This window comes from Pan paniscus, chromosome 9, assembly GCF_029289425.2.
Source record: "Pan paniscus chromosome 9, NHGRI_mPanPan1-v2.0_pri, whole genome shotgun sequence".
Classification (NCBI taxonomy): domain Eukaryota; kingdom Metazoa; phylum Chordata; class Mammalia; order Primates; family Hominidae; genus Pan; species Pan paniscus.
The window spans coordinates 38,160,432-38,175,760 of NC_073258.2; the positions used below are offsets into that span (position 1 = coordinate 38,160,432).

General features: G+C 44.7%; 1 protein-coding gene across 2 annotated transcripts in view; it reads left to right on the forward strand.

Annotated features, from left to right (window-relative positions):
- The first annotated feature begins 4,582 nt into the window (after positions 1-4,582).
- Positions 4,583-15,329, forward strand: part of LDLRAD3 (low density lipoprotein receptor class A domain containing 3) — a 287,200-nt gene continuing 276,453 nt past the window's right edge. Inside the window, exon 1 of one of the 2 annotated variants that reach the window (XM_034932403.3) lies at positions 4,583-4,694. In XM_034932403.3, coding sequence (XP_034788294.2) covers positions 4,649-4,694 — 46 coding nt within the window. In that variant the 5' untranslated portion in view covers positions 4,583-4,648. The remainder of the gene's footprint in view (positions 4,695-15,329) is intronic. The other variant, XM_034932404.4, reaches the window with a different exon arrangement.

Below are 15,329 nucleotides of genomic sequence, written 5' to 3' on the forward strand. Positions count from 1 at the left end.
TGTTTCCTGGCCTTACTCCTCTCTCACATGTAGGTTCTAAGTCTGTAATACAAATAAGAGCTGAAAATACAGGAGTTCTACAATAAGGAACTCTGCTAAATGCTTCGCATAGCCCTTATGACATCATACACCCTTATATTATATGCCCTTACATTACATGCTCTTATGACACTATGTGATGTGGTCATTTGTTAATTTAATACTCATCCACATCTCAATTATACTGTGAGCTCCCTAAGGACAGGGAATTGGTTTTGTTCACTGCAGAAATCCAGAGCCCACAACAGTGTCTGGCACAGAGTGCCAGACAATAACTGTTTGTCAGATAAATAAAGGAATGAGAAGGAGTCCTTTTGCTTCATACAACAACCCTACGAGGTGGGTACAGTTCTTATGCTCATTTCACTGGAAATTGAGACTCAGAGATAAACTGAGTTTCTCAGCCATACATAGCTAGGAAGTAGTGGGACCCAGGAGCCCAGGTATATCAAGCCACCTCAAAGCCCATTCTCTTAGTTACCTGAGTCTGTGGCCTCCTGCTTTTATATTGGGGGTAGAAACTGTTTGTGCATGTGTGTGTGTGTGTGTGTGTGTGATGTATTTGTGAGGGACTCAGTGATCTTCCACCAGGCAGCTTCTCAGTAGGCAGTTTCCACCACCCACTATAATTTGGAGTAGAGTAAGCCTTCCTTGGCTGAATCCTCAAGTGAATTTCTATTTTCTTCACTTATTGGAGAGAAGAATGAAAATCGGATGAAGGGAAGAGAGAGCAGAGAACAAGAAATATGGAACCATAGAAACTATCAGTCACAGAAGTGACTGGGGGAGTCGAACGTCTCCTATTATCTCTGCTTCTTATGAAGTGAATGAAGCTAAGGCAGACTTGGTGTCAGTAAACTTTTTGTAGGTAAGGTTTTTTTTTCCTTAGTCCTTCTAGTGTCTCTGCTCCTTTTATCTTCTTGTCAGTTGCCACATGTTCCTACTCTTATTCAAGTTTAAATATTTTTTTTGAAAGTTTGAAAGGTCTGCATCTTAGGTGCTTTGTGAGAGAGGTAATGATATTGACGATTAAAAAAAACCTGTGATAACAAAACGAACATATATTGAGTGCTTACTATGTACTAGGCAAAATTCTAAGTGTTTCCCATGTACTAACTTATTTAAAAGATCCTATGGAACCATTAAGTCAACCCTATGGATGACCTTAAAGGCAGATATACTAGTTATCTATTACTGCATGTGAATTATCCTGAAAGTTAGTGGCTTAGAACAGGAATGAACATTTATTACATCTGCCAGTTTCTGTGTATCAGGAATTTGGGGGTATCTGGGGGTTTTATTCCAGCTCACCGAAAGGTCAATCATATGTTAGCCAAGGGTACAGTCATCCAAAGACTTTACTGGGGCTGGAGGATCTGCTCCCAAGATGGTTCACTCCAAGGCTGGCAAGACAGCAGGAAGCTCAGTTTCTTCCCACATAGACATATCCACAGGGGCGCTCGAGCGTCCTTACAACATGGTGGCTGGCTTCCCCCAAGACAAGTGATCAAAGAGAACAAAGAAGAAACTGCTATGTCCTTTTTGACTCAGTCTTGGAGTTACCTACTGTCACTTCCACAATATCCATTGGTCACATATGGCAGCCCCATTCAGTGTGGAAGGACACTGCACAAAGGCATGGATGCTAGAAGGTGAGAATCTTTGAGCGCCATCTCAGAAGCTAGCTTCCACAACAATTGCCTTGTAGTGTGTACCACGACCACACAAAAGCTAATGTTTCTCGAGCAATTACTATGTGCAAGGTATCATGCCAGATACTTTATATATGTTATCTGTTTAAATCCTGGACAGCAACCCTAAGATCCGGGTGATACTGTAATCCCCATTTTACAGATAAGGAAACTAGGACTCAGAGAGGCTAATAACTTGCACAAGGTCACAGAGCTAGTTTGTGGCAAGTGAAATGAGCATAGGAGCACATCTCAGACACACCACAAGTTCAGTTTGTGCTATTTTCACCTGTAATGTTGCAGAGGCTGCCGTGGGGAGTAAATGAGAAAATGTTTGCAAATTACAGAGCATTGTATGGAGGCCCACAGAGAGACGACATTCTTTCTTCCCTCCTTCAGCAATGTGAAACCGTGTCAGAAGCACACATGCATGGTCAGAGTGTCTCTTGGTAAATAAGAGACATAAAGCACTTTGTTTTTTATTTTTATTAAACCAATCTTAAAAAAGATTGATTGGCTCCATAGACCTAAACGATTAGCACTGAAACCTCTCACATTTCCTGGAAACTGAATGTTTTGCGCTTGGAATTCTAAAGAAGTGGGAAAAAGGAGAGTAATAAAGTATAAAGAATAGTTTCATCTCCTACCCAGCTTACACGGTGAGGAGGAGGTTGGCAGTGATTTAGTATAAGTATAAAAACAACAGTCGGGCCGGGCACGGTGGCTCACACCTGTAATCCCAGCACTTTGGGAGGCTGAGATGGGCAGATCACGAGGTCAGGAGATCGAGACCAGCCTGGCCAACATGGTGAAACCCCCGTTTCTACTAAAAATACAAAAATTAGCTGGGCATGGTGGCGGGTGCTTGTAGTCCCAGCTACTTGGGAGGCTGAGGCAGGAGAATCCCTGGAACTCGGGAGGCGGAGGTTGCAGTGAGCCGAAATGTGCCACTGCACCCAGCCTGGGCAACAGAGTGAGACTCTGTTTCATAAATAAATAAATAAATAAATAAATAAATACAACAGTTGACCTTAAATAAGGTTTTACATTAGTCCAAATGATTTCAAAGACATTAATATATTTATATTTAAAAGTGTGTGTGCCTGTGTGTATGTGAGAGAGAGAGAACGAGAGAGAGAGTCAGAGTCAAACTTGCAAAGTAAGGAAGTTGATGTGTCCAAAGAAACCTAAGGAAATAAGAACTATAGCAGTGGGTCAGTTGCATTATCTTTCCATATCCCTAATGTTTGGAGGCAAATGAGCAGCTGTAGGAGAAATTATTTGCTTATTTGCCTCCTCAGATATTATTATCAAAGGCAGGAGGCCTCTTCCCAACAAGCTTCCTGGAACAATGCACATACCCACATGCACAGGACATTTTGCATAAAATTTTACGGGCTTTAAAATTCTTTGAAGCCCATGGGACGATCTCCATAATATTCATCAATCCCAGGATAAAAGCCCTGAATGCCAAATCATTTAGATAATTGATTTATATTTTCCATGTGTGCTATGAACTATGGAACTTAACCTTTCCTCCCTCACATCACATTTTCTCATTACCTTGAACAATCATTGGTATTTTTAAATTTTGACCTGATCCTTTTTAGCCTTTATGTTTCCAGACTACAGCACGCAATTACAGAGTAAAGTAATTGAATCTTAACACCCTTGAGGGTGTCTCCAGGGCATCCCAAAATCTGATGCAGGCATCCCTTTTATAACTGCCCCTGTACCCATACCTTCCCCTTTCTTTCAGCCAGGTGGAGTTTGTGTAAATAAACTCAACCCTTTTGAGGGATGGATTTTAGGGATGCAGTTCTATTGTTTTGACAAATGTATACAGTTGTGTAACTACCACTATAATCAAGATTAGAACAGTCGCACTGCCCCCAAAAGTTTTAATTTATTGATCCATTTATCAATTGATGGACACTTGAGTTGTTTCCAGTTTTTGGCAATTATTTGCGTTAGTCTTTTGCTTTTTTTGGGTGGGGGATCAGAGAGAGTGGAGCACAAAAGTGTCATCCCCTTCTTCCACCATCTAAGTCTTTTGGGGCTTTTCACCAGTGCCCTCTGGAAGCAAGTGCATTGGTGCAGCTATATTTTTTTGCATTTGGGTATCTGCCTTTCATGACCTTTTCCTTTTTTTAATTTTATTTTTTCCAAATTGGGTCCCAAACGTTCAACAGGTCAAGGTGGACACTATGCAGACAAAATAACTCATGTGGTCCACGCTGTGTGCATGGTAGGTGTCAGCTGCTCTTACCGGTGGCTCCCGGATCATCAGCCTTGGAATCAGCCACCATGTTGTTAAAAATGCAGAATCTCAGGCTCCACGCCAGATCTACTGAACCTGAGTCAGTATTTTAACAAGATCGTCAAGTGTGCCAGATGCATATTAAAGTTTGAGAAGCACTGGTATTCCACACTCGCTACTAAAAATATACTACAATTTTCTCATAAGATTTGACCCTTTCTTTTAACTTTTTCTCTCTCGGTAGTAAACTCACTTTGTAGTTTGAGTAAAGAACTCAAGTTTTGGTCTGGGCGCTGCATCTCGCTGGGTGTGGAAGCAAAGGCAGAAATGAGAGGGACAAAAGGAAGCAGAGAACAGAGCCCAGGCTGTTAGAAGATCCTCGCGGCCAGACCCGGGAGGCGATGAGAGACCGAAAGGCTGAACCCTCCGCCCCGCTCGGCGGCCCCTCGGAGTCAGGACACCCAGGGTAACATGCGGGTGGCCACGCGCAGCCCAGGCGCTTGCAAAACTTAGCGGAGCCGGGCCGGGGCCGGGCCCGGGGAAGGCGGGAGGGAGGAGGGCCAGGCGGGAGGGCGGGGCCGGCGCGGCGAGGGGCGGGGTCAGCGCCGAGGCCGCGGGGGCAGCAACGACGCCGGGCAGCGGGAGCGGCGGCCGCGCCATGTGGCTGCTGGGGCCGCTGTGCCTGCTGCTGAGCAGCGCCGCGGGTGAGTCGGGGGGCGGCCGGCGAACTTCCCGCGGGGCGCGGGGTGCGGGGCGCGGGGCGCAGCGGCCGGGTGCGATCGCGTCCCCTCCCGGGCGCGGGCCGCTCTCCGGGCGTGGGTGAGCGCGGAGGGCGGACCCCGGCGCCGGGCTGGCCGGGACCCTGCCGAGGGGCCGCCGCGGGGTGCGAGCCGTCCTATTGTGTGGGCGTGCGCGCCGGGTCGTGTTGTGCTGTGTGCGCGGGCGGGGCTCTGTGTGCAGTCCGGGTGTGGGGAGCCCGGCGGCTGCCCCGATTGGGCGTAGCTCGAGTGTGGCTGTGTGTGTGTTGTGTGTGTTGAGGAACGGAGGCGGGGAAAGGAAAGGAGAGGAGAGAACTCTTCCCTGGTCTCATCTTCCCAGACGCCTGGGCGCGCGCGGCTGCGTTAGCCTCCTCTGGGCCTCTTCCCGAGTCTCTGGCGTGCACTCCGTGCCTCAGTTTCCCCACCTGCACCGCGGAGGGAGTAGCAAAGCTGCTTCCTTTCATTCCTCTCTGGGACTGTTTGGTTTGGGTAAAGTGAGTTGAAGCAGGGCCGGATCTGGGAATTCTTCATTTTTCCCACTGATCCTGGGAACCGAAGCTTTATTTAAGACGTCTGACCACCCTACTTGACCCGCGATGGGCGCCCTGACCGGCGAGGGGCCCTGGGAGAGGACACGGGGCTTCATCCGGCGGCCCTTTGAACCTGGCATCACCACCGCGTGTGCATCCCGGGGCCTGGACCGCAGCAAGCCTCCTTCCCTTCCAGACAGCGTGCTGTTCCCAGGAACTTTTCTGCTGATGTGGGCATGATCCGAATTCCAGCCTGGGAGCCCTTCCTCCTCTGCCCCTGCCCGCCGCCCACAGCTGTCAGCTGTCCCTCCTGGACTGGGCCCGCCCTTGGCCCCTTGACGTTTATTTCTGGGCATCTGATGCCTAGAATGTGGGTGACAGGGCCCAGTGAACTTTCTTCAGCAGAATCTTGCCTGCCTGGTGTTTGTGCCATCCACATGTCCAATAGCTGCCCTATTTTGCCAAGTGCTTCTAGCAGCTTGGCTGTCGAGGTGTCTTTGGTGGCCTGTGGGTTTGCTAAGTTGAGACTCACTTCATTCTTAGCTGTGCCTTGGAGTTATGGATGCGTTAAAGGGATATCTCCTCTCTTCCTTGATGTCCCTGGTCCTGGGCATCCTCACAGCCCACTGGGCAGCCTTTCCTGCTCTCAGACCCATGACATCATCTCCACTCCTCTGATACCCCATTTAGATGCTTATGGGTTTGCTGGGCTTCCAGGGAGGGACTAGACCTCCTGGTGACTGCTGTGGATTTTTAACCAGGTCTGGGTGAGAGTGCCCTTAAATTAGTCCACCTGGGGAGAGAGTTCTCACAGGACATTGGGCAGCCAGGAGCAGGTGTGAATTGTTTGGAGGCTGTTAGAGCAGGTCGATTTTCAGGGCGTCTACAGATATGAAGACCTGTTTGGATTCACAAATTCAATCTGTGTAGCTGTGGTGTGTCCCCTCATAGCACCTGAGAAGGACAGTATGGAAGCTGGCTCTTGTGTGTGTCCTGGGAGAGCCACTGTGGCCAAATGGAAACTTATTTATTGCATCTCCCAGTTGGTACTGGGTTGCTTTAGTTGAGTCTCCATCTCTGTAAAAATAGTTGTAAAGTTAATTTTGTCCCTCTCTGGTCAGCAGTGGCTATTTAATGTGTGTGTGTACATCTAAAATAGGGCTAAAATAAATAAAATGGTCATAGCAAGGAGCAGATGGATAGGGGGAGGAATAGCCCAACTGTCCCTGGTGGGTTTTCCATTATCTGTGGGCTTTGAATTACCTTTAGAGTTGCTGCCTTAGAAACATCTAGGCAGGTTGGAGTGTGTGCATCTTTCATGTTACATTAAGCATCATCTTTTTAGCATGGATTTCACTTTGACCCAAGTGTTGCCAGAAACAGGGCTGGTCATTTTTCCTAATGTCAACTAGATGCTCCTGGGCTCCCAGCTCATAAGAAAAGCCTGTTTGGTTCAGTTTGGGTTTCGTAGCCAGACCAGAGACCCTACCCCTCCATCCCATGGCCTATGCTTGGATCCTCTTCTGGGAAGTTGATAAAACAAGAGAGATTGTAAAAGCCAAGACTTTGGATCTCTGTCTCCATCTGATAGTCTGTGAAAGAATCCCAGGGTCAAGGTTGAACCGTAGTTAGAGTCCTGAGTCTTTGTGGGGCTGGAAAGCCACTGACATTCCAAGAGCAGTTTGGAGGCCTTTTTTATTCAGGAACCTTCTCAGACACCTTGCATATTTTTTTCTTCCTTTGTTTTTATTTGTGTTAGGGAAGTGAAGCATTGATTTTCACCGTTACTATTTTTTAATGTATCCTGCGAGAGAGACTCAGCCCAAGTCATGTCATCTGATGTCCAGTTTTCCTGCATGTGGGTGGACTCAGTGGGTTTAAGTGCGTATGGCTTGAGACATTTCTAAAGGCAGCCATGCTGGATGATGGTCCATCTTCTCACCTCCTCCAGGACTGACCTTTGCCTAGACTTCCTGACATTCTGTATCAGTGAGAAGGCTTGATTTTCCCAGGAGTGAGTGTACTCCCAGGAGTGAGTGTACTCCCAGGAGTGAGTATTGACCTTTTCTCCTGGAAAGATCTGCTTAACGGTGTGAGGGGTGGGTTTTATTGTTTTTAACTTGCTGAGTAGCTGTGCACATCTCAGCACAGCTCAGCTCGGGAAGATGAGGCCTAAAAGAGGCCTTGTACACCAGAGTACAAATAAACACACCTTGTTGCTTTTCATCTTCAAAGAGATGTGACTAAGGCTCCCTACTGGGGTGTGAGATGTTTTTTCCTGACAGCCGTCTTAGGCCATTTACTCTGGGATAAGTGGGGGAGGGAGAGAGATGTGAGTAGGAGAGGGTGGGGTGGTAAATTCTGGGCCTTGAAGAGTGGTTTAGACACTTTTCAGCCAGTCTGCAGGATAAGTTGAAAGTGGACTTGTATTGTCACCTTTGTAAAGCAGTTTAGAGAATTTGGAGTTTAGGAACACTTATAATCAAGTAATTTCATGTTAAAGAATTGGCCTTAAGCCGGAGTAATGGCTCACGCCTGTAATCCCAGCACTTTGGGAGGCCAAGATGTGTGGATCACTTGAGGTCAGGAGTTTGAGACCAGCCTGGCCAACATGGTGAAACCGTCGTCTCTACTAAAAATACAAAAATTAGCCAGGTGTGGTGACGTGCGCCTGTAATCCCAGCTACTCCGGAGGCCAAGGTGGGAGAATCACTTGAACCTGGGAAGCGGAGGTTGCAATAAGCCAAGATCGCGCCGCTGCACTCCAGAGCAAGACTGCCTCAATTAAAAAAAAAAAAAAGAAAAAAGAATTGGCCTTTACAACCTTGCCTGTTTCTGTGGGCAAGGGAAAGAGAGGGAACCCACTATTAGTGAAGCATCTCCTGTGTGTGAGATGCTTTGCTCATTACTTTAAGCACACGATCCCATTGAAACTTGCCAAGGATATCATGTGGCAGGAAATCATTGTATGGTTCAGGAGAGATTGATAATACCCAGGGTACCACAGTAAAGGCTGAAGCCTAGATTCTAACTTAAGCTTCTCTTTGCCCCCCACCTGGGCTTTTCCCACTCTGTTTCCAGGCTTCCTGCACCATGCTTCCTTGCCTTTCCTCCACAATGCTCTTGCGAATTGACACAGTAAGATTGTTTACATGAATGCTCCCCCTCCCCAAATCTGTTCACTTTGTGGTCACTGCCCAGGATCTATTCAGCAGAGACATCAGCTTTCTTTGCAGGATACTTTGGTGTTCATGGTAAATACATAAAATACATCTCAATCCTTATGTGAAGATGAAACTTTTTCAGACTAACTCTGGTCCTTTTGCTGTGTGTGTGGGTAAGTGACAAACACTAGGCGGGGAGATGATACCAGCCAGGGTTCGATTTCTTGACCCGAATTGTAGTTACATGGGAGTTCGTTTTCATTCTTTGAGCTCTAAATTCGTATTCCCCTCTTAAAATGTGTTTATTGTATTTTAGAATTAAAAAAATAAGGTACTTTCCACCATGGAGATGCCTTGGAGTGATGGAACTGTTTTTAGCTATGGGATTGCCCAAGGGATCTTGTTTCTTGTTTGTTCTTTTCCCCTCTTTCTGTCTTCAAAATATTTAGGAAATGCTTGGACTGTTCTAACCATGCAGTTTTGTTGTTGTTTTGCCAGTGCCTCTACCTGACAACCAGGGAGATTTTTAAGTTGGCTGATCGTGTGTGTGTGTGTGTGTGTGTGCACACACACATGTGCATATGTATGTAACTGCCTTCTTCTATTGTTGTGAAAAAATCTACTCACTTGGATGCCAAGGAGTACCTTGAAGATGTTTGCTGGGAGAGCAGCCAGGTACTTTTGATATGCCGTATTTGCTCGTCACATCATTGGCTTGATGTTTAATATATCTTAGTATAGTACGTGGACTTTTATGACAGAGTAACTGCTTGGTCGGGGGAGAGCAAAAGTTTGCTTGAGATAGGATTCTTAGGGCTTTTGGAGGTGGTTGCAGGGATGGGGTTAGTCTCGGGCAGGGTTTCTCAGCCTTGGTACCAACGACACCTTGGCCTGGATAGTTCTTTGTTGTGGGGGTTGTCCTGTGCATTGCGGGATGGTCACAGCAGCATCACTAGTTCTTGATGCCTGTATTGGCTTACTCTTCACCCACAGCGGTGACAGCCACAAATGCCTCCTGACATTGCCACGTTGCCCCTAGTTGAGAACCCCTGGTCTAGCGTGAGCAAGTGTCCTTGCCATGCATCTTGAGCATTATTACTGTGCATCATTACTGTGCATCCTGAGTGTGTCTTCTGGTCAAGATGCCATCCTCCTCCCAAGGGCCTTTGGGCTTTGGCTTTATGTTTTGTAGCCACACAATTCCATGGGAAAACCCATTCTTAACCAGGAATGCCGTCAGCACTGACCCTTTCCCTCTCGCTTTCCTCTTGTGTCAGAGTGAAAACTTCTGGAATTTTCTATATGTGGTTTCCTTGGGAGAGACATATGCAGAGAAAGCAGGTGATAGGCAGGTGACAGCTGACACCAAAAGCCACCTGGTTCCCTGAATGTTAAAGCTGGGAGGTTCAGCAGCCCCGAGGGCTATAGGAGCACAAGCTGCCAGATTGCCTTGGAAGTCTTGTGTTGAAATCCTAACCCTGGAAGTTCCCCTTCCTCCACTTCACAGAGTAGGTATTGTTCTTCTGGGCTCCCCTTTCCCTCCCCATAATTCCTTCTCCCTTGCCATCAAAAGGCCTTACAACTTGATTCGTTCTGCAGGTGCTTGGGAAAATCATCTCTACTAGCGGCAAGCTGTGTGTGTGTGTTTTTAGAAGTTTTCATCGTACACTTTTTTCTCTAAAGTCTCTTTGTTGCTCTGTGTCACTTTAGAACACTTCCGTTCCTTTAAGACACCTTTCCTTCCAGCTGTCGTTTTGCTTTGCTCTGTTCCAAACCTTCCTTAAGAATTGTGCTTCCACCTCTCTTCAGACTAGCCACGTAACTTATCTGCAGCTGTCTTCTTTTGGGCATGAATTCACAGGATGCCAGGTGGCACCCAGAGGAGGACGATGGCTTCCTGGGGAGAAATGCCCATTGTTTCAGTTCGGGTCCATTTATCTGAAACCATGCCCTCTTGGAAAAGCCTTCTGTAGTGAGGAGCTTTAGCTTCCTGAGTGTGCAAATGTCATTTTCTTTGTCTTTGGGTAGTTAGCAATTTCTTAATATTTTATTTGGTTGTTCGTCATTGTGCCATCATCTCTGCCACACTCAGGCACTGTGTCTATTTCCGGGGGTAGGCGAAGCCATGTAAAACTTGTTCTTTGCCCTTGAAGACCCAAATGACCCACTGATGGAAATGGGATTGTTGACCTTCTTCGTTATCTGGGAAGGGTGGAGGCTCTCTGCCAGTGTTATCTCGGAGGCATTTCTAAACAGGAGATGTACTGATGGATCTTGGACCTTGATGGGAACACAGAGCTGTGAAGATGTCACAGTGCCCAGGCAAACATGGGTACTGCGTCTTCAGGGATATTTAATCAATGTGTCATTCTTGAACAGGTTTCAGAGGTGATGACACATGTCCTAGTTTGCTTCTTTAGCTTTCAAGATAAAATACTGGTATACGTGTATTGGTGCTCTGTGACTTTTCTAGCTCTAGGCTTCTGAGGTTTGAGCTAGAAATGTCTTCTGTGGCTTTTGGACAATAGCCTTCTTTACCTTATGGTCATACACAGTATATATGTGTATGTGTGTATGTGTATGTCTGTGTATACCCTGGTTATATATATATACTGTATATGTAAAACCTCTCTTACCTTCTAAATCCTGCTAGATTGAAAGCTCCTTGAGGGACTGGGATCACATATTAAGTGTCTGTGATACTTTTTCTTTTGTGGTGTCTAGAAGAGTGAGAGTGGCTCCCATTCATTGAAGGTTTACTCTGTCTGGCAGGGTGGCAAGCACTGTATGTGTCTTATTTTGTTATAAACTTCTTGAATTACAAACACTGCAAAAATAATACACGGGGGCCAGGAGCAGTGGCTCATGCCTGTAATCCCAGCACTTTGGGAGGCCGAGGTGGGCGGATCACGAAGTCAGAAGATCGAGACCATCCTGGCTAACATGGTGAAACCCCGTCTCTTCTAAAAATGCAAAACATTAGCCGGGAGTGGTGGCACGCACCTGTAATCCCAGCTACTTGGGAGGCTGAGGCAGGAGAATCACTTGAACCTGGGAAGTGGAGGTTGCAGTGAGCCGAGATCGTGCCGCTGACTCCAGCCTGGGTGACATAGTGAGACTCTGTCTCAAAAAATAAAAAATTAAAAAAAAATACACAGACTGAGTACGTGCTTATGATACAAAATTCATACAAATTAGAAGTAATGGCAATAATAAGACATTAAAATCTTCCTTCATCTTCCTTTCCCATTTCTCTCCCCTCCCTTAAGTAACTACTGTGAATTGTCTGGTATATATCAATTTAGCTTTAACATGGATTTATAATTATATACAGGTACACACACACAGAGACATAATTTAATGAGCTCCTGCTTGTCTCTATTTGTAGTTTTTTGGCTGGCTTTTTAACTCAAGTACTATATTTCATCAATTTTATTTTGAGCCGTGTGAATGCATCACATCTGTCTCCTGTTGTTTAGACATTTCAGTTAAGTCCCAAGCAATTTGGCAGTTTCCCTCACCTTCCCTTGCTTTGCTCGGCTCTTGAACAGACACCCCTTTTGCTGCTATCTCAGAAGCACAGCTGATACACCTTCAGTTATTTGTGTTTTCCTCTTTTAATTCTCTTAAAGGGCTGGCTTTTGCTTTGCAAGAAAATTTGGAATTATGGTAATTTTTTGCAGTGAGAGATATTTGCTTCACTATTATCAAATTCATGCTGTTTCCCTGCCTCTTTGTGTATACACAAATGTGTTTAATTTTTCATTTCAATGCCACATTTTAACATCATCTTTTGAAGGACATTCTAAATAGCAGGTCACTTCAACCTGTGCAGTACCAGCCATGCACATAACTGGAGGGAAGTGACGAAATAGGAACAGCTGTGACCAAGTTTACCCAGGCACTGCCAGTGACCAATAAATCACAGCTTCCGCCCACCCTGTGCTTTTAGAAGATGCAGTTGGCCATTAGGTACATCCTGATGTCAGAGATGTTACAACATCAAATAAAAATGTCTTCTTGGCCATCTTTCTTTCCGCTCTTATATACCTACCCATTCTTTTAAAAACAGCTTTCTGGTGTGTGTACATACTATAATTTATTTAATGCTTTCTCTGCTGGTGGATCTTATTTCATTTTCAGAGTAGTTTATTCAGGTGGGTAGTATGCTTTACCATTTTATAGATGAGGAAACTAAAAGGTTCAGTAACTTTCCTAAACCTTCGACCAGTAAGAGATAGTTTCAGAATTGGCACGTGGGTCTGCGTGACTTAGACTTGGTCTCCTAACCACTGGCCCTGCTGCTTTGGTATAGAATAGAAATCCAAGTCTGTACGTGTTGGGAGAAGAATTGCACCATCTACCTTGTGCTGGAGAATTCCAGCATTGCATAGGGATGTCAATATTGACTCCATGCTTATCGTGTTGGATAGAATGATTTGTTAGAGAGCCATTGGAGTGGGGGGCATCTCAAGTTGATTCTACTCAAATGGCCTGTCTTTGGCAGATAGAAACTGCTGTTCTCCTATGTGGAGAACATATCAGTATAGGTGTTTAAATTGGCTTTTGCAAAGACTGAATTTATTAAACAAAAATAAGAATAAACAAGTTATTTCAGCACCATGACACTTGCCTTTGAATATATTAATGATAGAGATAATTTTCCCCCCTTTATGGAAATATTTTGTTAGAATACCAACCAAAAGCAATTTCTTTTCGGCATATCCCTTAAATAGTGCTGGGTGCCAAATAGAAGGGCCCACTGTTCAAAAAGTCTGGAAATATATTTTCTAGACAAAGATACAGTACTGATGATAATGCCTCGTATCAAAAGAGAAATTAAAGTATTTTTAAAATTACTTTCTGACCCTGAGCTTAAGCTTATATGGTCCATGTATGAGAGAACGTTTCCTGAACTAGAGATTGATGTTCTTTATTGTGGAAGCTGAAATTTTAATATGTTGCTCCAGAAAGAAACTAGAAATAATTGGCCCCATCTTGTTGCTTCAAACTAAGGGGCTCTTGTGTGAAAGTAGGCAGTGATGTCTTGTGAGAAAGTAATGCCACAGGCCTGTAAAGTGTTAGCTACAGGCAGAGCAGAGTGAACCCCTTGATTTTAAACTTACTCCCAAGGCCTTTCCAGAGACCTGAGAACCGGACTCTCCTTTTGTTGAGTCATTGTGATATCAAGAGACAGGTGATAAATTGGGTGAATTTGCTGTTGCCCAAATCCAACTGTGATTTTTGACAGACAAATAGCGCAGTGTGCAGACGATGTTGTCTCTGTCCTGGCGAGCGGCCACAGGGAGGGAGGGCAGGCCCTTTAGCTTACTCTGGAACAGGCCTTGGGCATCCGGGTGCTGCAAGGATGTGGAATTTATGAATAACTTGATTTAGAAGACTTGCATACCCAAGGTGCCAGTGTTCCAGGTGGCAGTGGGACACTTATGTGTTTGTTGGCATAAAGAAATGAAAGCATAAAGGGTGTTTAATTTTATTGCATTAAAAATCCCTTCTCATTATTATAAGACCGAGTGAGTTTGGCTTGGCGAATGTCAGAAGTGTGTCCTCTTTGATGGCATTACTGGAACATTTTCCTTCAGCTTTAGCCTTGAATCAGAGCAGTGTTCTCCAGGCGTCGTTAAACTAATTGGACATGGCTGAAAAATGAGCCCTAGTCACACTTGTAGTTCCACAGTCCGTTGAAAAAAGCCTCTTGATTGATTTGGAAAGTTCTAAATTTAACTTGTTTTTTTATTATAAAAATAAAATTGGGGGAATTTGGGGAGGGGAAGAGTGATTAGCAACATAGGGTATTTCATCAGAGTTCAAGCTGTAAAGAATGGTTAATGCTAAGAGAAACCAGAACAGAAGTAAATAAGGTGTTTCAAAAACAGATTGATAAAAACATTGGCATAAGCTTGATTAAAAAGTATGATACTAGCAAGTGAGCCCAGCTGGCAGGAACCTGGGGAAGCAGGATTGGAATGAGTTGATGCTTACTACTGTAAAAGAGATAAAGTTGGAAAGAATGACTTTTACATTAAGACTATTTGGTATTAATGAAAGATAGAACTAATCTTGTAAGTGTTACAGTGTAACAATAAACATCGGTGGATCCTATGAAGGGCAGTGGTGACATAATAAAGGTTTAGCATACCCAGAGTTCATTTGTGTTATTCAAGTAAATGATAATGATGACAATACAAGAAAAGCTAACAGGTGTCAAAAATATAATAGGGTTCAGTTTTTGAATAATAAGCATACCAGAACAGTCAGAGATGGTACAAAATATGAATCTATATATATTCAGCGGAAGGAACACTGCCCAGAATTGAAGGGCAACGTCAACATCTTTTAAAAGTACCCATAAAATGTGACTTGGCAACAATCCTAAACAGAAGAAAGAATTCTTCTGTTTTCCTGTGTGACTAAAGCTCCATGAGGTGGGATGGAGTCTATTGTGTTTTTGATGTCTATCTTATTTGTTGTTATACTCCAGAACCTGATTCAGTGCTTGGCATAGTGTCAGGCACACAGTAGGATTTCCTGTAAGTTACCCTACAAGAAGGAATGAAGGGGATCACTAAAGACATGACTATGACTTTGAAAAAGAGACGGAATTGGGAGAGTCAGACTAAGCCATGGTGAATGAAATTTACCTGGCCAAGCTAACTTTGCCTTTTGGTGAAAATTGCTTCTCCTTCGCTGGAGTTTAGAACAGTCTCATTGATCTTCAAAGACTTGGAAAGATCTTTACAGGATATCCCTTGGCTTAAAAAGACAAAGAAAAAGAGGCCTTTGAGAGGGCAATGTATTATAGCAATTTTAAATCAGGTGATAAATTAGATTCATTATGAGACTAGCATGTGACATATCAAAAGGGT